General features: G+C 44.5%; 1 protein-coding gene across 2 annotated transcripts in view; it reads right to left on the bottom strand.

Moving 5' to 3' along the window:
- LOC126278525 (tyrosine kinase receptor Cad96Ca) overlaps positions 1–16,896 on the bottom strand; it is an 800,638-nt gene that overhangs the window by 504,369 nt on the left and 279,373 nt on the right. For both annotated transcript variants that reach the window (XM_049978699.1, XM_049978706.1), the window contains exon 3: positions 7,242–7,638. In XM_049978699.1, coding sequence (XP_049834656.1) covers positions 7,242–7,638 — 397 coding nt within the window. The remainder of the gene's footprint in view (positions 1–7,241; positions 7,639–16,896) is intronic.

Below are 16,896 nucleotides of genomic sequence, written 5' to 3'. Positions count from 1 at the left end.
ACAACAAGTGTAAGAATCAAGTGGCAATAATAAGACCAGAGAACGAAGTGTCCGGATTAAAAAGCTGATTAGATAGGGATGCAATCTTCCGGCCCTACTATTCAACCCGCGCGTGAAAGAAGCAACAGTATGACCCAAACTCAAGGTGAAATGGTATCAATGGTAAGATTTGCTGATGGGGAAGAAGAATTACACCTGCTGAATGGAATGAGCACTCTAATGAGTGCAGAATATGGACTGAGAGCAAACCAAAGAAAGACGATAGTTGTGAGGAGTGGAGTGGTAGGAATGAGAGTATCAACACTTTACATCTAAACTGGCGTTCACGAAGTAGACAAAGTTAAGAAACTCTGCTAACTTGGAAGCAAAATAACCCATGATGGGCGAAGCAAAGACAGCAGAAAAGGAGAACACGCCTGGCCAAGAGAAACCTGCTGACATCAAACATGCGCCTTAATTTAAGGATGAAATTGTCGAGAATACGTTTGGAGCACAGGATTGCACAGCAGTAAATCGTGAACTGTAGGTAAACTGTAGCGAAACGTTCGAGATCCAGTGCTGTAGAAGAATACCGAATATTTTCTGGACTGATAAGGTAAGGAATGCAGAGATTCTCCTCAGAATCAGCGAAGAAACTGACATATGGAAAACACTGACAAGAAGAAAGTACAGGGGGATAGGACATTTGTTAAGACATCAAGGAATATGTTCTGGAGCTGGAGAGGGAGACAGAAATGGAAATATATCCCACAAATAATTGAGGATCTAGGAGTAAGACGAAGAATTTGACATAAGAGAAGAGTTCCCTACGAGCCGTATCAAATCAGTCAGAAGAATGATGATTCATAAAAAATACTACCTGACTTAATTATAAGAAATCGGTCAAGAACATAGAGTTTTTGATTGATCTTCAGACTACTGATGCCTTCAACGGTATAATTTCATAGAACACGAGTTTAATATGAAAATTCTTGAACCACCAATATGAAGTTTTCTGTAACTTTGCGGCACATTTTTAAGATACTGAGTGTGCTTGTGCTTCGAAAAGGCATAGATTCCTAAGTTTTAAGATATAATATTATACCCTGCAAATATGAAATCTAGTATGGTGTCTTTCAATATTATAATGGAAAGAGTGATGGTCTGCATGTTATGACCGTGGAGATCTTCCATTGCATTTGTCTAAGTTCAAAAGTGTGTTCAGAATAACTGGCATGCTTGATATCCCTCTGCACATTCGGAAAGACACTAAAACGCAAAGTTGGCAGTCGAATGCGCGATCCGTGTGAAGATGGCTTTTACCAATATTAGCGACTGGCATATCAAATGTGGGGACTGATCCTGGTAAACAAAATAGCCCTCCGTCACACACCCTGTCTCGCGGATTATGTAGGGTGTAACTAAACTCCTTTTGCAGACGTTGAGAACCTGTATATGGGACCTAGTCGGTTCATTTTAACACAGTAACTCATATCCCGGGACGTACCGTTTTGCCGCTACACGTGAAATACTACAACACATGTTAAAATCTCTCGCAATTTTAGCGCCACTGACTACTACTGGGTACGTCGTTCACCGATCACATGATGTTTCACGCCAGCTACAGGTCTGTTTACATGCAATTCACTGAGTTTGTATCTGCCCACAGAGGTCTGTACCTGCTGTTGTGCTTGTGACCTTGGCTCACACTGCACATCAGAGTCCAAGCGGTATGTATATTTCATTTTTAGTGTGTTATTGTTGAATATGGTGAACTACACGTTTGCGGAATACTCCGACATGTTGTTAATGTATAGCTAAGTTCCGTGGAATGGGAGCACACCTTTAAAGATGTGCCACTGCACGTGCGCCGAAACTTGTGATTCCAGCACGATGGCACACAATCTCATTTTTCACTTGAAGGCCAAGATCATCTAGGCCAACGATTTTTGCGACAGTGGACAGGCCGCAGTGGTTGGTTGCTTGGCCTGCACTTTCTCCCGACTTGAACTCCTAGATACCTCTCATGGGGTGACATTTAATCCTTGATTTCGAAGACGCCTGTAGCATCCGAGGAAGACCTACTGGTGCGGCTTATGGCTGCAACGGATAACGGAGGACCAGGGACTGATGATCGTGTGTACCGCAACATGGCACGGAGATACCGCATCTGCTGGCGATTATCACATCGAGTCCTACTTTTAACAACGAGCAGCAGTAATCAGAGAGCAACGTGTGTTGTGATATTTTGCGTGCACCTGGAAAACGGTACCTTTTCGGACACGCATTTCCAATCTAAACTTAACTATCTAGGTCCCATTACAATTCCTTAAAGTCCGTATACACACTAATGAGCCAAAACACCACTGCCGACCGCGACTTTGGACGCTACCTGGTGGTGATGCAAGCACGTGACACGATAACGAAAGTATGTAAGAGGGGCAGCACGGACAGGGACCAGCGTATTGAAAATATGGGCTACAAATGCGGAAATCCACAGAGAAAAGCCACTTTGACCAAGGGCAGGTTACTATTGCGCAGAGCCTGTGAACGAGTATCTCGAAAACAGCGAAGCTCGTCTAATGTTCACGTGCTACTGCCCTGAGCATTTCCGAAAAGATCTAGAGGGACGGTGAAACTACCACAAGCCGCTGAATGGTTGGGCGTCAACGACTCTTCACAGAACGAGGAGTTCGGAGGCTTGTCTGCTCTTTAAAGTAGAATAGATGGTGATCTGTGGCATCTCTGCTGAAATCGCACAATGCTGGTAGACGCACAAGTGCTTAGGAGCACACCGCTCATCATACACTACTGGCCATTAAAGTTGCTACACCAAGAAGAAATGCAGATGATAAACGGGTTTTCATTGGACAAATATATTACACTAGAACTGACATGAGATTACATGTTCACCCAATTTGGGCGCATGGATCCTGAGAAATCAGTACCCAGAACAACTACCTTTGGCCGTAATAGCGGCCTTGATACGCCTGGGCATTGAGTTCAAAATGGTTCAGATAGCTCTGAGCACTATGCGACTTAACTTCTGAGGTCATCAGTCGCCTAGAACTTGGAACTAATTAAACCTAACTAACCTACGGACATCACACACATCCATGCCCGAGGCAGGATTTGAACCTGCGACCGTAGCGGTCGCTCGGTTCCAGACTGTAGCGCCTAGAACCTCTCGGCCGGCAGAAGTCTGAGCTTGGATGGCGTGAACAGGTACAGCTGCCTATGCAGCTTAAACACGATACCACAGTTAATCAAGAGTTTGCCATTCGTGCACCCAGGTTCGTCGTTGACTACACCATTGTATTGTGACGAGCCAGTTGCTCGGCCACCATTGACCAGACGTTTCCAATTGGTGAGACATCTGGAGAATATGCTGGCCAGGGCAGCAGTCGAACATTTTCTGTATCCAGAAAGGCCCGTACAGGACCTGCAACATGTGGTCGTGCATTATCCTGCTAAAATGTAGCGTTTCGCAGGGACCGAATGAGGGGTAGAGCCACGGGCCGTAACACATCTGAAATGTAACGTCCACTGTTCAAAGTGCCGTCAATGCGAACAAGAGGTAACCGAGACGTGTAACCAATGGCACCCCACACCATTACGCCGGGTGACACGCCAGTATGGCGATGACGAATACACGCTTCCAATGTGTGTTCACCGCGATGTCGCCAAACACGGATGCGACCATCATGATGCTGTAAACGGAACCTAGATTCATCCGAAAAAATGACGTTTTGCCATTCGTGCACCCAGGTTCGTCGTTGACTACACCATCGCAGGTGATCCTGTCTGTGATGCAGCTGCAAGGGTAACAGCTGCCATGGTCTCCGAGCTGATAGTCCATGCTGCTGCAAACGTCGTCGAACTGTTCGTGCAGATGGTTGTTGTCTTGCAAACGTCCCCTCTGTTGACTCAGGGATCGAGACGTGGCTGCACGATCCGTTACAGCCATGCGGATAAGATGCCTGTCATCTCGACTGCTAGTGATACGAGGCCGTTGGGATCCAGCTCAGCGTTCCGTATTACCCTCCTGAACCCACCGATTCCATATTCTGTTAACAGTCATTGGAATTCGACCAACGCGAGCAAAAATGTTGTGGTACGATGGACCGCAATCTCGATAGACTACAATCCGACCCTTATCAAAATCGGAAACGTGAAGGTACGCACTTCTTCTCCTTACACAAGGCATCACAACAAAGTTTCACCAGGCAACGCCTGTCAACTGTTGTTTGTGTTTGAGAAATCGGTTGGAAACTTTCCTCATGTCAGTACGTTGTAGGTGTTGCCACCGGCGCCAACCTTGTGTGAGTGCTCTGAAAAGCTGCATATCATCTGCATATCACAGCATCTTCTTCCTGTCGGTTAAATTTCGCGTCTGTAGCACTTCATCTTCGTGGTGTAGCAATTTTAATGGTCATTAGTGTACATTGTTGAAAATCGGTCTCCACAAAAGACCATGCCTAGGTGTTCACATGTTGACAAAACGGCATCGTGTGTTACGATCGCATTGGGCACGGAACTATTGGGATTTGATTGTCGATCAATCGCAAGGTGTTGGCTCTTCCGGTGGATCACATTTTTGCTTCACTAGGTCGATGGCCGTCTCCAGAAACGTCGTTATAGAGGTGAACAGCGGAGGATTATGCTGTGGGAGACATTCTCCTGCCTTTGCTTCGGATCGGTGACAGTAATAGAAGACACGTTGACAGCTGCGAACCACCTACATCCCTTCAAATTTGATGTCTTCATCTTGAGCCATGTCATTCTTCACCAGAAAATTTGTCCGTTTCTCGCAAGAGGAACCACGCTATAGTAGTTTCAGTAGATTTATAGTGAGCTAACGTTGATGTCTAAGAGATCAAATTCGTCTGATGTAAATCCTATAGAATCCAATTGGGTCACTATCGGGCGCCATCATCACGTACGCAAAGCAGATGTCCGTTATTTACGCGAAGTACATGACCTGTGCTTAGACATATAATGCCACATACCTCCACAAGCCTATCAACAATCTTTTGGATCCCTGAAAGCAGAATCAGTGAGACATTTCGATCCAAAGACAGACCGACAAGCTATTTATTTTTATTTATTTATTTATTGTTCCCGTGGGACCACATTAAGGAGAAGTCTCCATGGTCATGGAACGAGTCAATACATGAAATTATAACACAAATGTAGAAACCGATGAAATGAAATATAAGAAACATATTCAGTTGTAGATTGTAGAAACAGATAAAATGAAATATTCAGGCGACAAGTCGTTAGTTTAAATAAAGAAAATCAAGAATGTAACACTGGAATTTGCTTAATTTTTTAGCTCTTCCAGGAATGAGCAATGAGGAAACTCTTCAGTTTAGACTTAAAAGAGTTTGGGCTACGGCTAAGATTTTTGAGTTCTTGTGGTAGCTTATTGAAAATGGATGCAGCAGAATACTGCAGTCCTTTCTGCACAAGAGTCAAGGAAGCGCATTCCACATGCAGATTTGATTTCTGCCTAGTATTAACTGAGTGAAAGCTGCTAACTCTTGGGAATAAGCTAATATTGCTAACAACAAACGACATTAAAGAAGTGAGGGCGATTTCAAAATTCCCAGACTATTGAATAGGGCTCGAAAAGACGTTTTCGAACTTACACCACACATAGGTCGAGCAGCCCGTTTTCGAGCCAAAAATACCCTTTTTGAATCAGACGAATTACCCCAAAAAATAATACCATATGACATAAGCGTATGAAAATATGCGAAGTAGACTACTTTTCGTGTTGAGATGTCACTTATTTCAGATACTGTTCTAATGGTAAATAAAGCGGCATTTAGTTTCTGAACACTATCCTGAACATTGGCTTTCCACAACAGCTTACTATCTATCCGAACGCCTAGGAACTTGAACTGTTCCGTCTCGCTTATAATATGCCCATTCTGTCTGATTAAAATATCAGTTCTTGTTAAATTGTGAGTTAGAAACCGTAAAAACGGAGTCTTACTGTGATTTAGCATCAAATTATTTTCCACAAGCCACTAACTTATTTCATAAACTACATTATTTGATAATGTTTCAATACTACACGTCCGCAGCTTGTGGTCGTGCGGTAGCGTTCTCGCTACCCACGCCCGGGTTCCCGGGTTCGATTCCCGGCGGGGGTTAGGGATTTTCTCTGCCTCGTGATGACTGGGTGTTGTGTGATGTTCTTAGGTTAGTTAGGTATAAGTTGTTCTAAGTTCTAGGGGACTGATGACCATAGATGTTAAGTCCCATAGTGCTCAGAGCCATTTGAACCATTTTTGAACCAATACTACACACAAGATCCTTCACTACCAAGCTGGTGTGATGAGCAAACAGAAATATTTTTGAATTACCTGTAATACTAGAAGTCATATCATTTATATAAACAAGAAACAGCAGTGGCCCCTAGCACCGACCCTTGGGGAAAGCCCCATTTAACAGTGCCCCATTGGGACTGAACATCACTACCACTCTCAATATTGTGGAGAATTACCTTCTGCTTTCTGTTCTTAAAGTACGAGGCGAACCAATTGTAAGCTACTCCCCTTACTCCATAATGGTACAACTTCTGCAGTAATATTTTGTGGTAAACACAGTCAAAAGCCTTTGTTAAATCAAAGAAAACACCTAACGTTTGCAACCTTTTATTTAATACGTCCAAAACCTCACAGAGAAAAGAGACTATAGCATTTTCAGTTGTTAAGTCATTTCTAAAACCAAACTGTACATTTGACAGCAAATTATGTGAATTTAAATGCTCCAGTAACCTTGTATATACAACCCTCTCGATAACTTTAGCAAACACCGATGGCACAGAAATAGGTCTATAATTGTCAACATTATCCTTGTCTCCCTTTTTATAAAGTGGCTTCTCTACCGAGTACTTTAATCGGTCAGGAAACCGACCACTGCTAAAGGAAAATTTACAGATAGGGCTAAGTACTGGGCTAACATACATGGAACAATACTTCAGTATTCTGCTAGATACCCCGTCATATCTATGAGAGTTCTTGGTCTTTAGTGATTTAACTATTAATCTCCCTCTTGTCAGTATCATTAAGCATCTGGTCATAATATTTTGGCTCATTAGAGTAGGTTCACAGTGTATATGTAAAGATGTTGTGTGTATTAATGAGAACTATTGCTGGGTTCACAGCGGGAGATATCTGCGTTTGCCATCACGGTCGTTATTTTGACACAGATTACACATAAACAGCAAGGGCAGGTGTGTGCTGAGGTACCTGGATTGAGATCTGGCGGCAGCGATGACGGTGGCGGAGGCGATGGCTCCGGAGGCGCCGGCGTCGATGTCGTCGTCGACGTCGTCGCGTTGGTGGTCCTGTAGTTGGGCGTAGCGGTGGGCGGCCTGCGGCTGAAGGCGAGCCCCACCCCCACGCCTGCCCCCGTGCCGGGTCCCGGGCCCGGCGCAGAGCCGCCGCCAGCGCCGGGGCGCTGCAGCAGCGTGGGCGGCGCCGGCAGGTAGTGCGGCTGCAGCAGCCCGGGGGGGTAGCGGGGGAGGTCGCTGGCGCCGCCGGCCGACGACGTGTCGTTCAGGACGCGCACCCGCACCTCCGTCTTGAGGCTGATCGGGCTCGACGGGTCGTCCACCTTCACGTACAGGTACAGCGGTTTTCCCACCTGCCGGCACAGCACCACGTGTAATCTACTTCACATGGCCGCAAACAGTGTCTTTCCTTTTTAATGCTAAGGCTTCGAACTTTTTTTAAAAATTCCTGCATATGCTAGTACAATTGCGAAGCCTGTTTTGCGCCAGTAGGATTACTCGTGTAATTATGTAAAACAGTCGACTTTAGAGTGATTCGAAACCCGATAAGTCAGTTTATCCATAAATCGAAATACACTACCTAATGACATAAGGGGAATTATGTAACCTGAAGGTGGAGGAGGGGGGGGGGGGGGGGAGGAGGAACAAAACTGATGATATGAGCTGCGTCGGTACATTATGCGGGATCGGCAGCAACGACTGAAAATGTGAGCCAGATCGGGACTCGTACCTGGGATCTCCTTAGTAGGCTGTTGCGTTAACCACTGAGCCATCCTGACACTGTTTATCGAAAATACAGGGACCATGTCAGAGTGCCCCCCCCCCCCCCTTGACCCACATTTTCACCTAGCACCACCTATCGGCCTCTTGTCTTCTGGGCAAGTAATAAAGAAGAGGCATCATGCATTCATATCATTCATATAAAAAAATGGAAAAAGAAAATGAAATGAAACTTCATGGGTTCAGCGGGAATGTGAAGTTATTTCGGTGATTACAAAATCCAGTCAAATTTACAAACTTGGGACTAAGAGCTTCCTTATCAGTAGGACGTGCGCTCCCACTGGCTTAGATGCTTGCAGTGATACGAGGGCTATCCACAAACTACATTACGTTTTGGAATTAGAAATAAATTAAGTATTGGAAGTTTTTTATTATATACAGATGAAAGTCACACTTAAATACTACTTTTCTACATAGTTGCCACTTAAATCAAGGCACTTATCGTAGCGATGGACGAGCTTGGAAATTCCTTCGCCGTAAAATTCGGCCGCCTGCGCCTTCAACCACGTGGTTACCTCTTCTTTTGGGACAGAAAAGGTGTGATTTTTGTGGATTTCCTGGAAAGAGGCACTACAATAAACTATCAAAGCTATTGCCAAACACTGCACAACCTCAGAAGAGCAATACAAAACAAGCGCAGGGGAAAGTTGGGCTCAAAGATCTTGCTGATTCACGACAACGCCCGGGCCCACACGGCAAATGCCACTCGTGAAGTTCTGGAATCTTTTAAGTGGGAGTTGTTTCCCCATCCGCCGTACAGTCCCGACCTGGCACCGAGCGACTACCACTTATTCCCAGCAATGAAGAAGTGGTTGGCTATGCAGCGTTTTGATGACGACGCACAGCTTCAAGAAGAGGTAACCACGTGGTTGAAGGCGCAAGCTGCCGAATTTTACGACGAAGGAATTTACAAGCTCCTCCATCGCTACGATAAGTGCCTTGCCATTTAAATGGCAACTATGTAGAAAAGTAGTATTTAAGGGTGTCTCGTCTGTATATAATACTCTCCTGGAAATGGAAAAAAGAACACATTGACACCGGTGTGTCAGACCCACCATACTTGCTCCGGACACTGCGAGAGGGCTGTACAAGCAATGATCACACGCACAGCACAGCGGACACACCAGGAACCGCGGTGTTGGCCGTCGAATGGCGCTAGCTGCGCAGCATTTGTGCAGCGCCGCCGTCAGTGTCAGCCAGTTTGCCGTGGCATACGGAGCTCCATCGCAGTCTTTAACACTGGTAGCATGCCGCGACAGCGTGGACGTGAACCGTATGTGCAGTTGACGGACTTTGAGCGAGGGCGTATGCGGGAGGCCGGGTGGACGTACCGCCGAATTGCTCAACACGTGGGGCGTGAGGTCTCCACAGTACATCGATGTTGTCGCCAGTGGTCGGCGGAAGGTGCACGTGCCCGTCGACCTGGGACCGGACCGCAGCGACGCACGGATGCACGCCAAGACCGTTGGATCCTACGCAGTGCCGTAGGGGACCGCACCGCCACTTCCCAGCAAATTAGGGACACTGTTGCTCCTGGGGTATCGGCGAGGACCATTCGCAACCGTCTCCATGAAGCTGGGCTACGGTCCCGCACACCGTTAAGCCGTCTTCCACTCACGCCCCAGCATCGTGCAGCCCGCCTCCAGTGGTGTCGCGACAGGCGTGAATGGAGGGACGAATGGAGACGTGTCGTCTTCACCGATGAGAGTCGCTTCTGCCTTGGTGCCAATGATGGTCGTATGCGTGTTTGGCGCCGTGCAGGTGACCGCCACAATCAGGACTGCATACGACCGAGGCACACAGGGCCAACACCCGGCATCATGGTGTGGGGAGCGATCTCCTACACTGGCCGTACACCCCTGGTGATCGTCAAGGGGACACTGAATAGTGCACGATACATCCAAACCGTCATCGAACCCATCGTTCTACCATTCCTAGACCGGCAAGGGAACTTGCTGTTCCAACAGGACAATGCACGTCCGCATGTATCCCGTGCCACCCAACGTGCTCTAGAAGGTGTAAGTCAACTACCCTGGCCAGCAAGAGCTCCGGATCTGTCCCCCATTGAGCATGTTTGGGACTGGATGAAGCGTCGTCTCACGCGGTCTGCACGTCCAGCACGAACGCTGGTCCAACTGAGGCGCCAGGTGGAAATGGCATGGCAAGCCGTTCCACAGGACTACATCCAGCATCTCTACGATCGTCTCCATGGGAGAATAGAAGCCTGCATTGCTGGGAAAGGTGGATATACACTGTACTAGTGCCGACATTGTTCATGCTCTGTTGCCTGTGTCTATGTGCTTGTGGTTCTGTCAGTGTGATCATGTGATGTATCTGACCCCAGGTATGTGTCAATAAAGTTTCCCCTTCCTGGGACAATGAATTCACGGTGTTCTTATTTCAATTTCCAGGAGTGTATTAAAAAAATTCGAATACTTTATTAATTTTTAATTCCAAAACGCAATGTACTTTGTGGATAGCCCTCATACGTTTAGGAACATTTTCGTAAAAGCATTGTACCGTACCACCTCCTGAGGAAAGATGGCTTATCTCTGTTGTAACTGGTATTTGATAACTTCGTTACTGGCACAGGGAGCTCCGACATGCTCCAAACCATGTTCTGTCGGAGACATATCTATTCATCTTGCTGGGCCAGCAGTACTTCAGCATCACGCTAACAGGTCACAGACACACGTGCCACATGTGGACGAATAAGCTTGAGTTTGATTTCAAACACGTACCCGACTCATACGATTGTAGTTGGTGGTGGCCTTAATGTACCCTCGAAATGTTGGAGAAAATACAGGTTTAATTCCGTAGGTATGCTAAAACATGATCGAAATTGTGCTAAGCGCATTTTCTGTAAATTATTTCGAGCAGTTCGTTCATGAGCCCATACCAATAGCAAACGGCTGTGAAAGGACTCTTGACCTCTTAGCAACAAGTAATCCTGAGTTAATAACCAGCATAAAAACAAATACAGGGATGAGTGGTCACAGGGTTGTCGTAGCGAGACTGAATATTGCAGACCAAAATCCTCCAAAAAATAAACGAAAAATATACCTATTGTAAAAAGCAGATAACAATTCACTTGACGCCTTCCACAGAGACAATCTCCATTCCTTCCCAATTGATAATATAAGTGGAGACCAGCTATGGCTTGAATTCAGAGGAATAGTATCCACAGCAATTGAGAGATTTATACCAAATAAGTTAACAAACAACGAAGCTGATCCTCCTTGGTACATGAAACAGGTCAGAACACTGTTGCAGAAAAAACGAAACAAACATGCCAAATTTAAACAGACGCAAAATCCCCAAGATTGACGATCTTTTACAGAAGCTGGAAATTAAGCGCGGACTTCAATGCTCTACAACGAAACTTTTTCTCGAAACCGTGCAGAAAATCGAAACAGATTCTGATCGAATGTGAAGTATGCTACCGGCAAGACACAATCAATGCCTTCTCTGCGCGACAGCAATGGAGATACCACCCAAGACAGTGCTGCCAAAGCAGAGTTACTGAACACAGCCTTCCGAAATGCCTTCACAAATGAAGACGAAAGAAATATTCCAGAATTCGATTCAAGAACATCTGCCAACATGAGTAACGTAGAAGTAGATATCCTCGGAGTAGTGAAGCAGCTTAAATCACTTTATAAAAGCAAGTCTTCTGTCCCAGACTGTATACGTATTAGGTTCCTGATGCAACAGCTCCATCGTTAACCATCATATACAACCGTTCGCTCGACGAAAGATCCGTACCCAAAGACTCGAAAGTTGCACAGATCACACCAATATTCAAGAAAGGTAGTAGAAGTAATTCATTAAATTACAGGCCCATATCATTAACGTCGATATGCAGCAAGATTATGGAACATATGTTCGAACATGATCGATTACCTCGAAGAGAACAGTCTATTGACAAACAGTCAACACGGATTTAGAAAATATCGTTATTGTAAAACGCAACTAGCTCTTCACTCGCATGAAGTGCTGAGTGGTACTGACAAAGGATTTCAGATCGATTCCGTATTTCTGGATTTCCGGAAGGCTCCTGACACCGCGCCAAGCAGCTTGTAGTGAAATTGCGTGCTTATGGAGAATCGTCTCACTTAGGTGACTGGATTCGTGATTTCCTGTCAGAGAGGTCACAGTTAGTAATTGACGGAAAGTCACTGAGTAAAACAGAAGTGATTTCTGCGTTCCCTAAGGTAGTGGCCGTTTGCTGTTCTCTATAAACAGATTTGCAGATAAATTAGGAAAACAGGTTTCAAGGCTAGTACCGAATGGCTGTTTAGGTTCCGTAATCGATAAAATTTTTGGGGGAAAGTTTCAATGCACGCTTTTGCAAGTGTTGAAGCATTTTGTCAAAGAATTAAAGCTGATTCTATAACAAGGAAATCTGTTTTTGGCATAGGTCTGCAAAACGTATGAAAGTGATTCATTTTGGAATCCCATTGTGAGTTGTACACAGACCGGCGGTGAAGGCAGTTCATCTAGTTCTTTTACAACTGCCACATCACTTTATAACAGATACACAATTATAGCTCCAGGTAAATTCTTCATCTTCTCCCCCCCCCCCCCCCCCCCCCCATTTCCCTGCTTACTCCTTGGCTCTACAGCCCTTGTAGGGCCTTGGACTCCCGGACAATCTCCGCCAACTCTACTCTGCTGGCTGCCTTGGCTTTGGCTCTCCATCTTCTAACTCCCATCCTTCTCAAGTCCTTCTCCACGTTTTCTAGCCATCTGGTCCTTGGTCTTTACCTTATACGACGTCCACCGGGTTTTCCTTTAAAAACTTTCGTGACTGTGTTGTCCTCCTTCGTTCTTTCATGTCCCAACCAAGCTAGTCTATTACAGGGTGTTCCAAAAAGAACACACGTATTACAAAGCATTATTTTGTCCAAACTATCGAGCGCTGCTCCTCTGCTCGGCTATTGGAGAAACGAATACAAAGTCTAGTTTATATTAATAGTCGCTAGATGTCAGTTGGCTTCTGTTTTGGATGGTAACCGTCATATGTTTAAAATGGCTACTCCGCAGCAGAAATCATTTTGTGTTCTCGAGTTTGCGGATTTCAATTCCGTGATTACACTGCAAAGACGTTTCAGGTTGATATACCAAATTGATGCTCCGAATGGGTGGAACATTCGCAGATGGTATCAACACTTTCTAGGTATGTAAAGGAAAGAGTCCGGCTGCCCTCGTGTTTCTGAAGACAATGTTACACGAATTCAAATTGCTTTCCAACGTAGTCCTTCAAAATAAACCGTCGTGCCAGTCGGGAGTTAAAACAAGTATTTGGAGTGTTTTGAGACGTCGGTTGGTTGTGGAGCCGTACAAGGTACAGCTGTTACAAGCTCTGCGTCCTTATGACAAACGCAAACTTGTGGCATATTCTTGATGCTAATGACAATGATAACACTTTCGCACAACGCATCGTGTTCAGTGATGAAGCGACTTTCCATGTTAGTGGTCAGGTAAACAAACACAAAGTTCGAATTTGGAGCCTACAGAACCCACATGCAGCCATTGAACATATACGAGATTCTCCCAAAGTCAATGTGTTTTGTGCGATATCTACATCATCTGTTTATTACGGCCCATTCTTCTTTGATGGAAACATGGTTAACGGTCAGCAGTATCTCGCTATGTTACAAAACTGGTTGTTTCCGATCCTGCACGACAACAAGTTCATTTTTCAACAAGGCGGGGCACTCCCTCACTGGAGTCGTGAAGTGTGTGAACATCTGAATGAAACTCTACCGAGCCGTTGCATTGGTCGTCAAGGAGCTGGCGACTTAGATTGTCTCACGTGGGCTCCACAGTCACAGTCACGGGATTTGACACCCTCACTGTGGGGTTTCGTTAAAGAAAACGTTTATGTACCACCACACCCACAGAATCTGGAAGACTTGAACCGGATCCGTACTGCCATAACATCACTGACGAAGAACAAGCTAGCCCTAGTACGGGAGGAATAGGAGTACTGATGTGATTTTGTTCGTGTCGCTGATGGAGGACATATTGAACATCTGTAATCTGAACTTCAGAGATTCGTAAATATAAGTGTGAAGTTTCATATTCCTTTGTCTTAAAGTGTAATAATTATAGCCATTAGAAATACGTACTCTCTATTTCTGTCAGGATATTTGGTTTGTTGTACATCTCCTTATTTCTGATTCTCCAAAAACCCTTATTATTCTCTGGCCCGTACATTTTCTTAAGTGTCTCCCTTTCCCATCCCAGCAACAACTACTCACCAATTTTGTGTCATAGTCCCGGCTCCTTAAACACTTTAACTAACGCAAAGTAGCTCCAGTTACCAGCTGCAATCCTTGCATGTATTTCTCCCCTCCTGTCATTATTCTCAGCTACCAGTGACCCAAGATATTTAAAGCTCTCACGGCTTTCATATTCTTTTCCGTTCAAAGTCATGTTTCTTTCTCCTTCAATATATCTTTTCCTAGATAACATATACTTGGTCTTTGATTAATGGTCAGACCAATCTCCACACCTTATCTTTCTACTTTTCAAGCTTTTCTTCCAGGTCCTGTTTCTTCCTGGATAATAAATCAGTGTCATCCATATATGCAAGCTCCTGAGTCATTACATTACAACAGTGTTCCCCCAGGGAGTCTTTCGCATCACGCTCTCCCATTTCAGGGAGTGGGTATTGGCCCGTTCCTAAACCAAAGGAATTTAGAAAATTGTAGCCTCCATCTCTTCCTTAGCCGTCCCATATCCCGTCTTCCAGTTCGGATAAAATGTAATGCTAGCCATGGCAGAATCTCAGGTGGTATCCTTTTGATGTGGCCATACCATTCTTTTTGGTAGTGCCTAATGTCTTGGTCATCGTTGTTTCACGTCTAGCTGCTGTCTTAAGTGTTCACTTGGCGCTCTTTCTCTTAATGTCAGTCCAAGAAGTGACTTCATAAACCTCATCTCAAATGCTTCAATTCTTTGTTCGCCTTTCTTTGTTCCTTAGAATTCAGTATTCAGTACCACACGTAACAGCGGGTTTAGCCACAACGTTGTGCTGTCTTTGTGTTATCTCTTTGCTCGTATTTCTGCCAAGGTATCTTTCCAGCGTTATATTTGTGCATATTTTGAACCACATTTGAAGTAGTTGTGAACGTTGATATACCTGTCCGGGGGTATTTAAATGAAATTACCTGTTCCATTACGTTATTGTTTGTCAACGAGTTTCCTATCCACCGCCATTACTTTTCTTATACAGACCACCATTCGGTAAGATGCGAAACATTATTCAGTTTAGCTATATTTTCTTAAGTGATTTCACTTCCTGCTAAATGATCCTGGTGGCCCGAAAATTAAATAATGTTAATTTATTCCTTCCAATGTCAATCCTCTTGCGGTTTTTATAATTTCGTTCTTCAAAAATTGGCTTTAGTTCGAGGTTTACAGTTAATAAATCCTCGTTTATACTGATTTTAGTGGCATTGTACAGTGATTTAATAACAGTCACTAAATTTAATACTCAGTATTTCCCATAATTTTATCCTTCCTACATTGTCGCAGGCATTCTCATAGTCTAGAAAGAGCAGAAATAGTTGCTTGTTGAACTCTATTTCCTTTCCTATCAGTTGTTTTAGAACAAATGTTGCATCTTCGCAGGACTGACCTTTACAAAAGCCGTATCGCTCCTGTTGTAAAAATATTTTTGTTATTGACTGGCTTTTTCTTTTAATGATAGACGAACAGGTTTTATACGCTGCATTTAAAATAGATATACCCTTATAAATATTTTAGAAAACGTTTCTGTCATTCGTACGTTCAATAATTCGGACTGGAATTCGTTATCCGTTCGTTCAAATTAAAAAGGCTTCAATGTACAAATTTGTAAACCTTTCTTTAATATTTTTTTGAACAACACATACTTTGTCGAGTCCTCAGTCTGGAATTCTCGCACTTTCAAATTACTGTTTAGTGTTTACCTCTTGTGAGGCAAGGACTAGAACGCTGCTGTCGAAAGAGGTTCTGCTGTAGCCTTGAATGTGAGTGGACGTGTTATTGATTGCTAGGCGTTCATTCATGAGAAGATAATCTCTACCTGGGAGATGCTCATACGAGTAATGGAAAACGTTCAACGCGACTAAGAGAGCAAGGATTTGCTTATTGACGAAACTGAGGCGAGCCGACATCAGTCCCTCTCACATCACAGATGCCGTAATAAAACGTCGGCAGACTGCTGTAGTTCGGTTAGGGCGTGCTCAGTATGCAAATAGACCACTCGGCAACTTCATACATTGTTTGCAGTGAACTTTGTGTACGTATGAAATGCTCAGTAGTAGTATAGATTAATGTACTCAATGCTGGATAACTGGACGTGAATACCGCGTATTTTAGCTGACGCACACGCACGATTGAATTTGTTTCTGTCCTTTATCGTGATTGCTATGCTTCTTTTGCCGTGTCGTGTCCAAACCGGCGTTGTGCGCTAGCGTTGCAAACACATGGACCAGCTGAATACTGTTTACCAGACAGTTCAAAATGGCTCTGAGCACGATGGGACTTAATTTCTGAGGTCATCAGTCCCCTAGAACTTATAACTACTTAAACCTAACTCACCTAAGGACATCACACACATCCATGCCCGAGGCAGGATTCGAACCTGCGACCGTAGCGTACCAGAAAGTGGTTCAGTAAATTTATGTTCGCGTGTTCAGTATTTATATTTTTAACGAGTAGTTACATATGCTTTCTCTGCTATGTTGCATGTTTCGTAACAGTGATATCCGACATTTCCTTCAGAAGTTCTCTTTACAAATTAAATTACACTTTGCATGGAAATTAATGTTTTAATT

Source organism: Schistocerca gregaria, chromosome 1 (assembly GCF_023897955.1).
Source record: "Schistocerca gregaria isolate iqSchGreg1 chromosome 1, iqSchGreg1.2, whole genome shotgun sequence".
Classification (NCBI taxonomy): Eukaryota; Metazoa; Arthropoda; class Insecta; order Orthoptera; family Acrididae; genus Schistocerca; species Schistocerca gregaria.
Note: the sequence above shows the minus strand (reverse complement) of the source record. Positions and strands in the feature narration are given on the sequence as shown.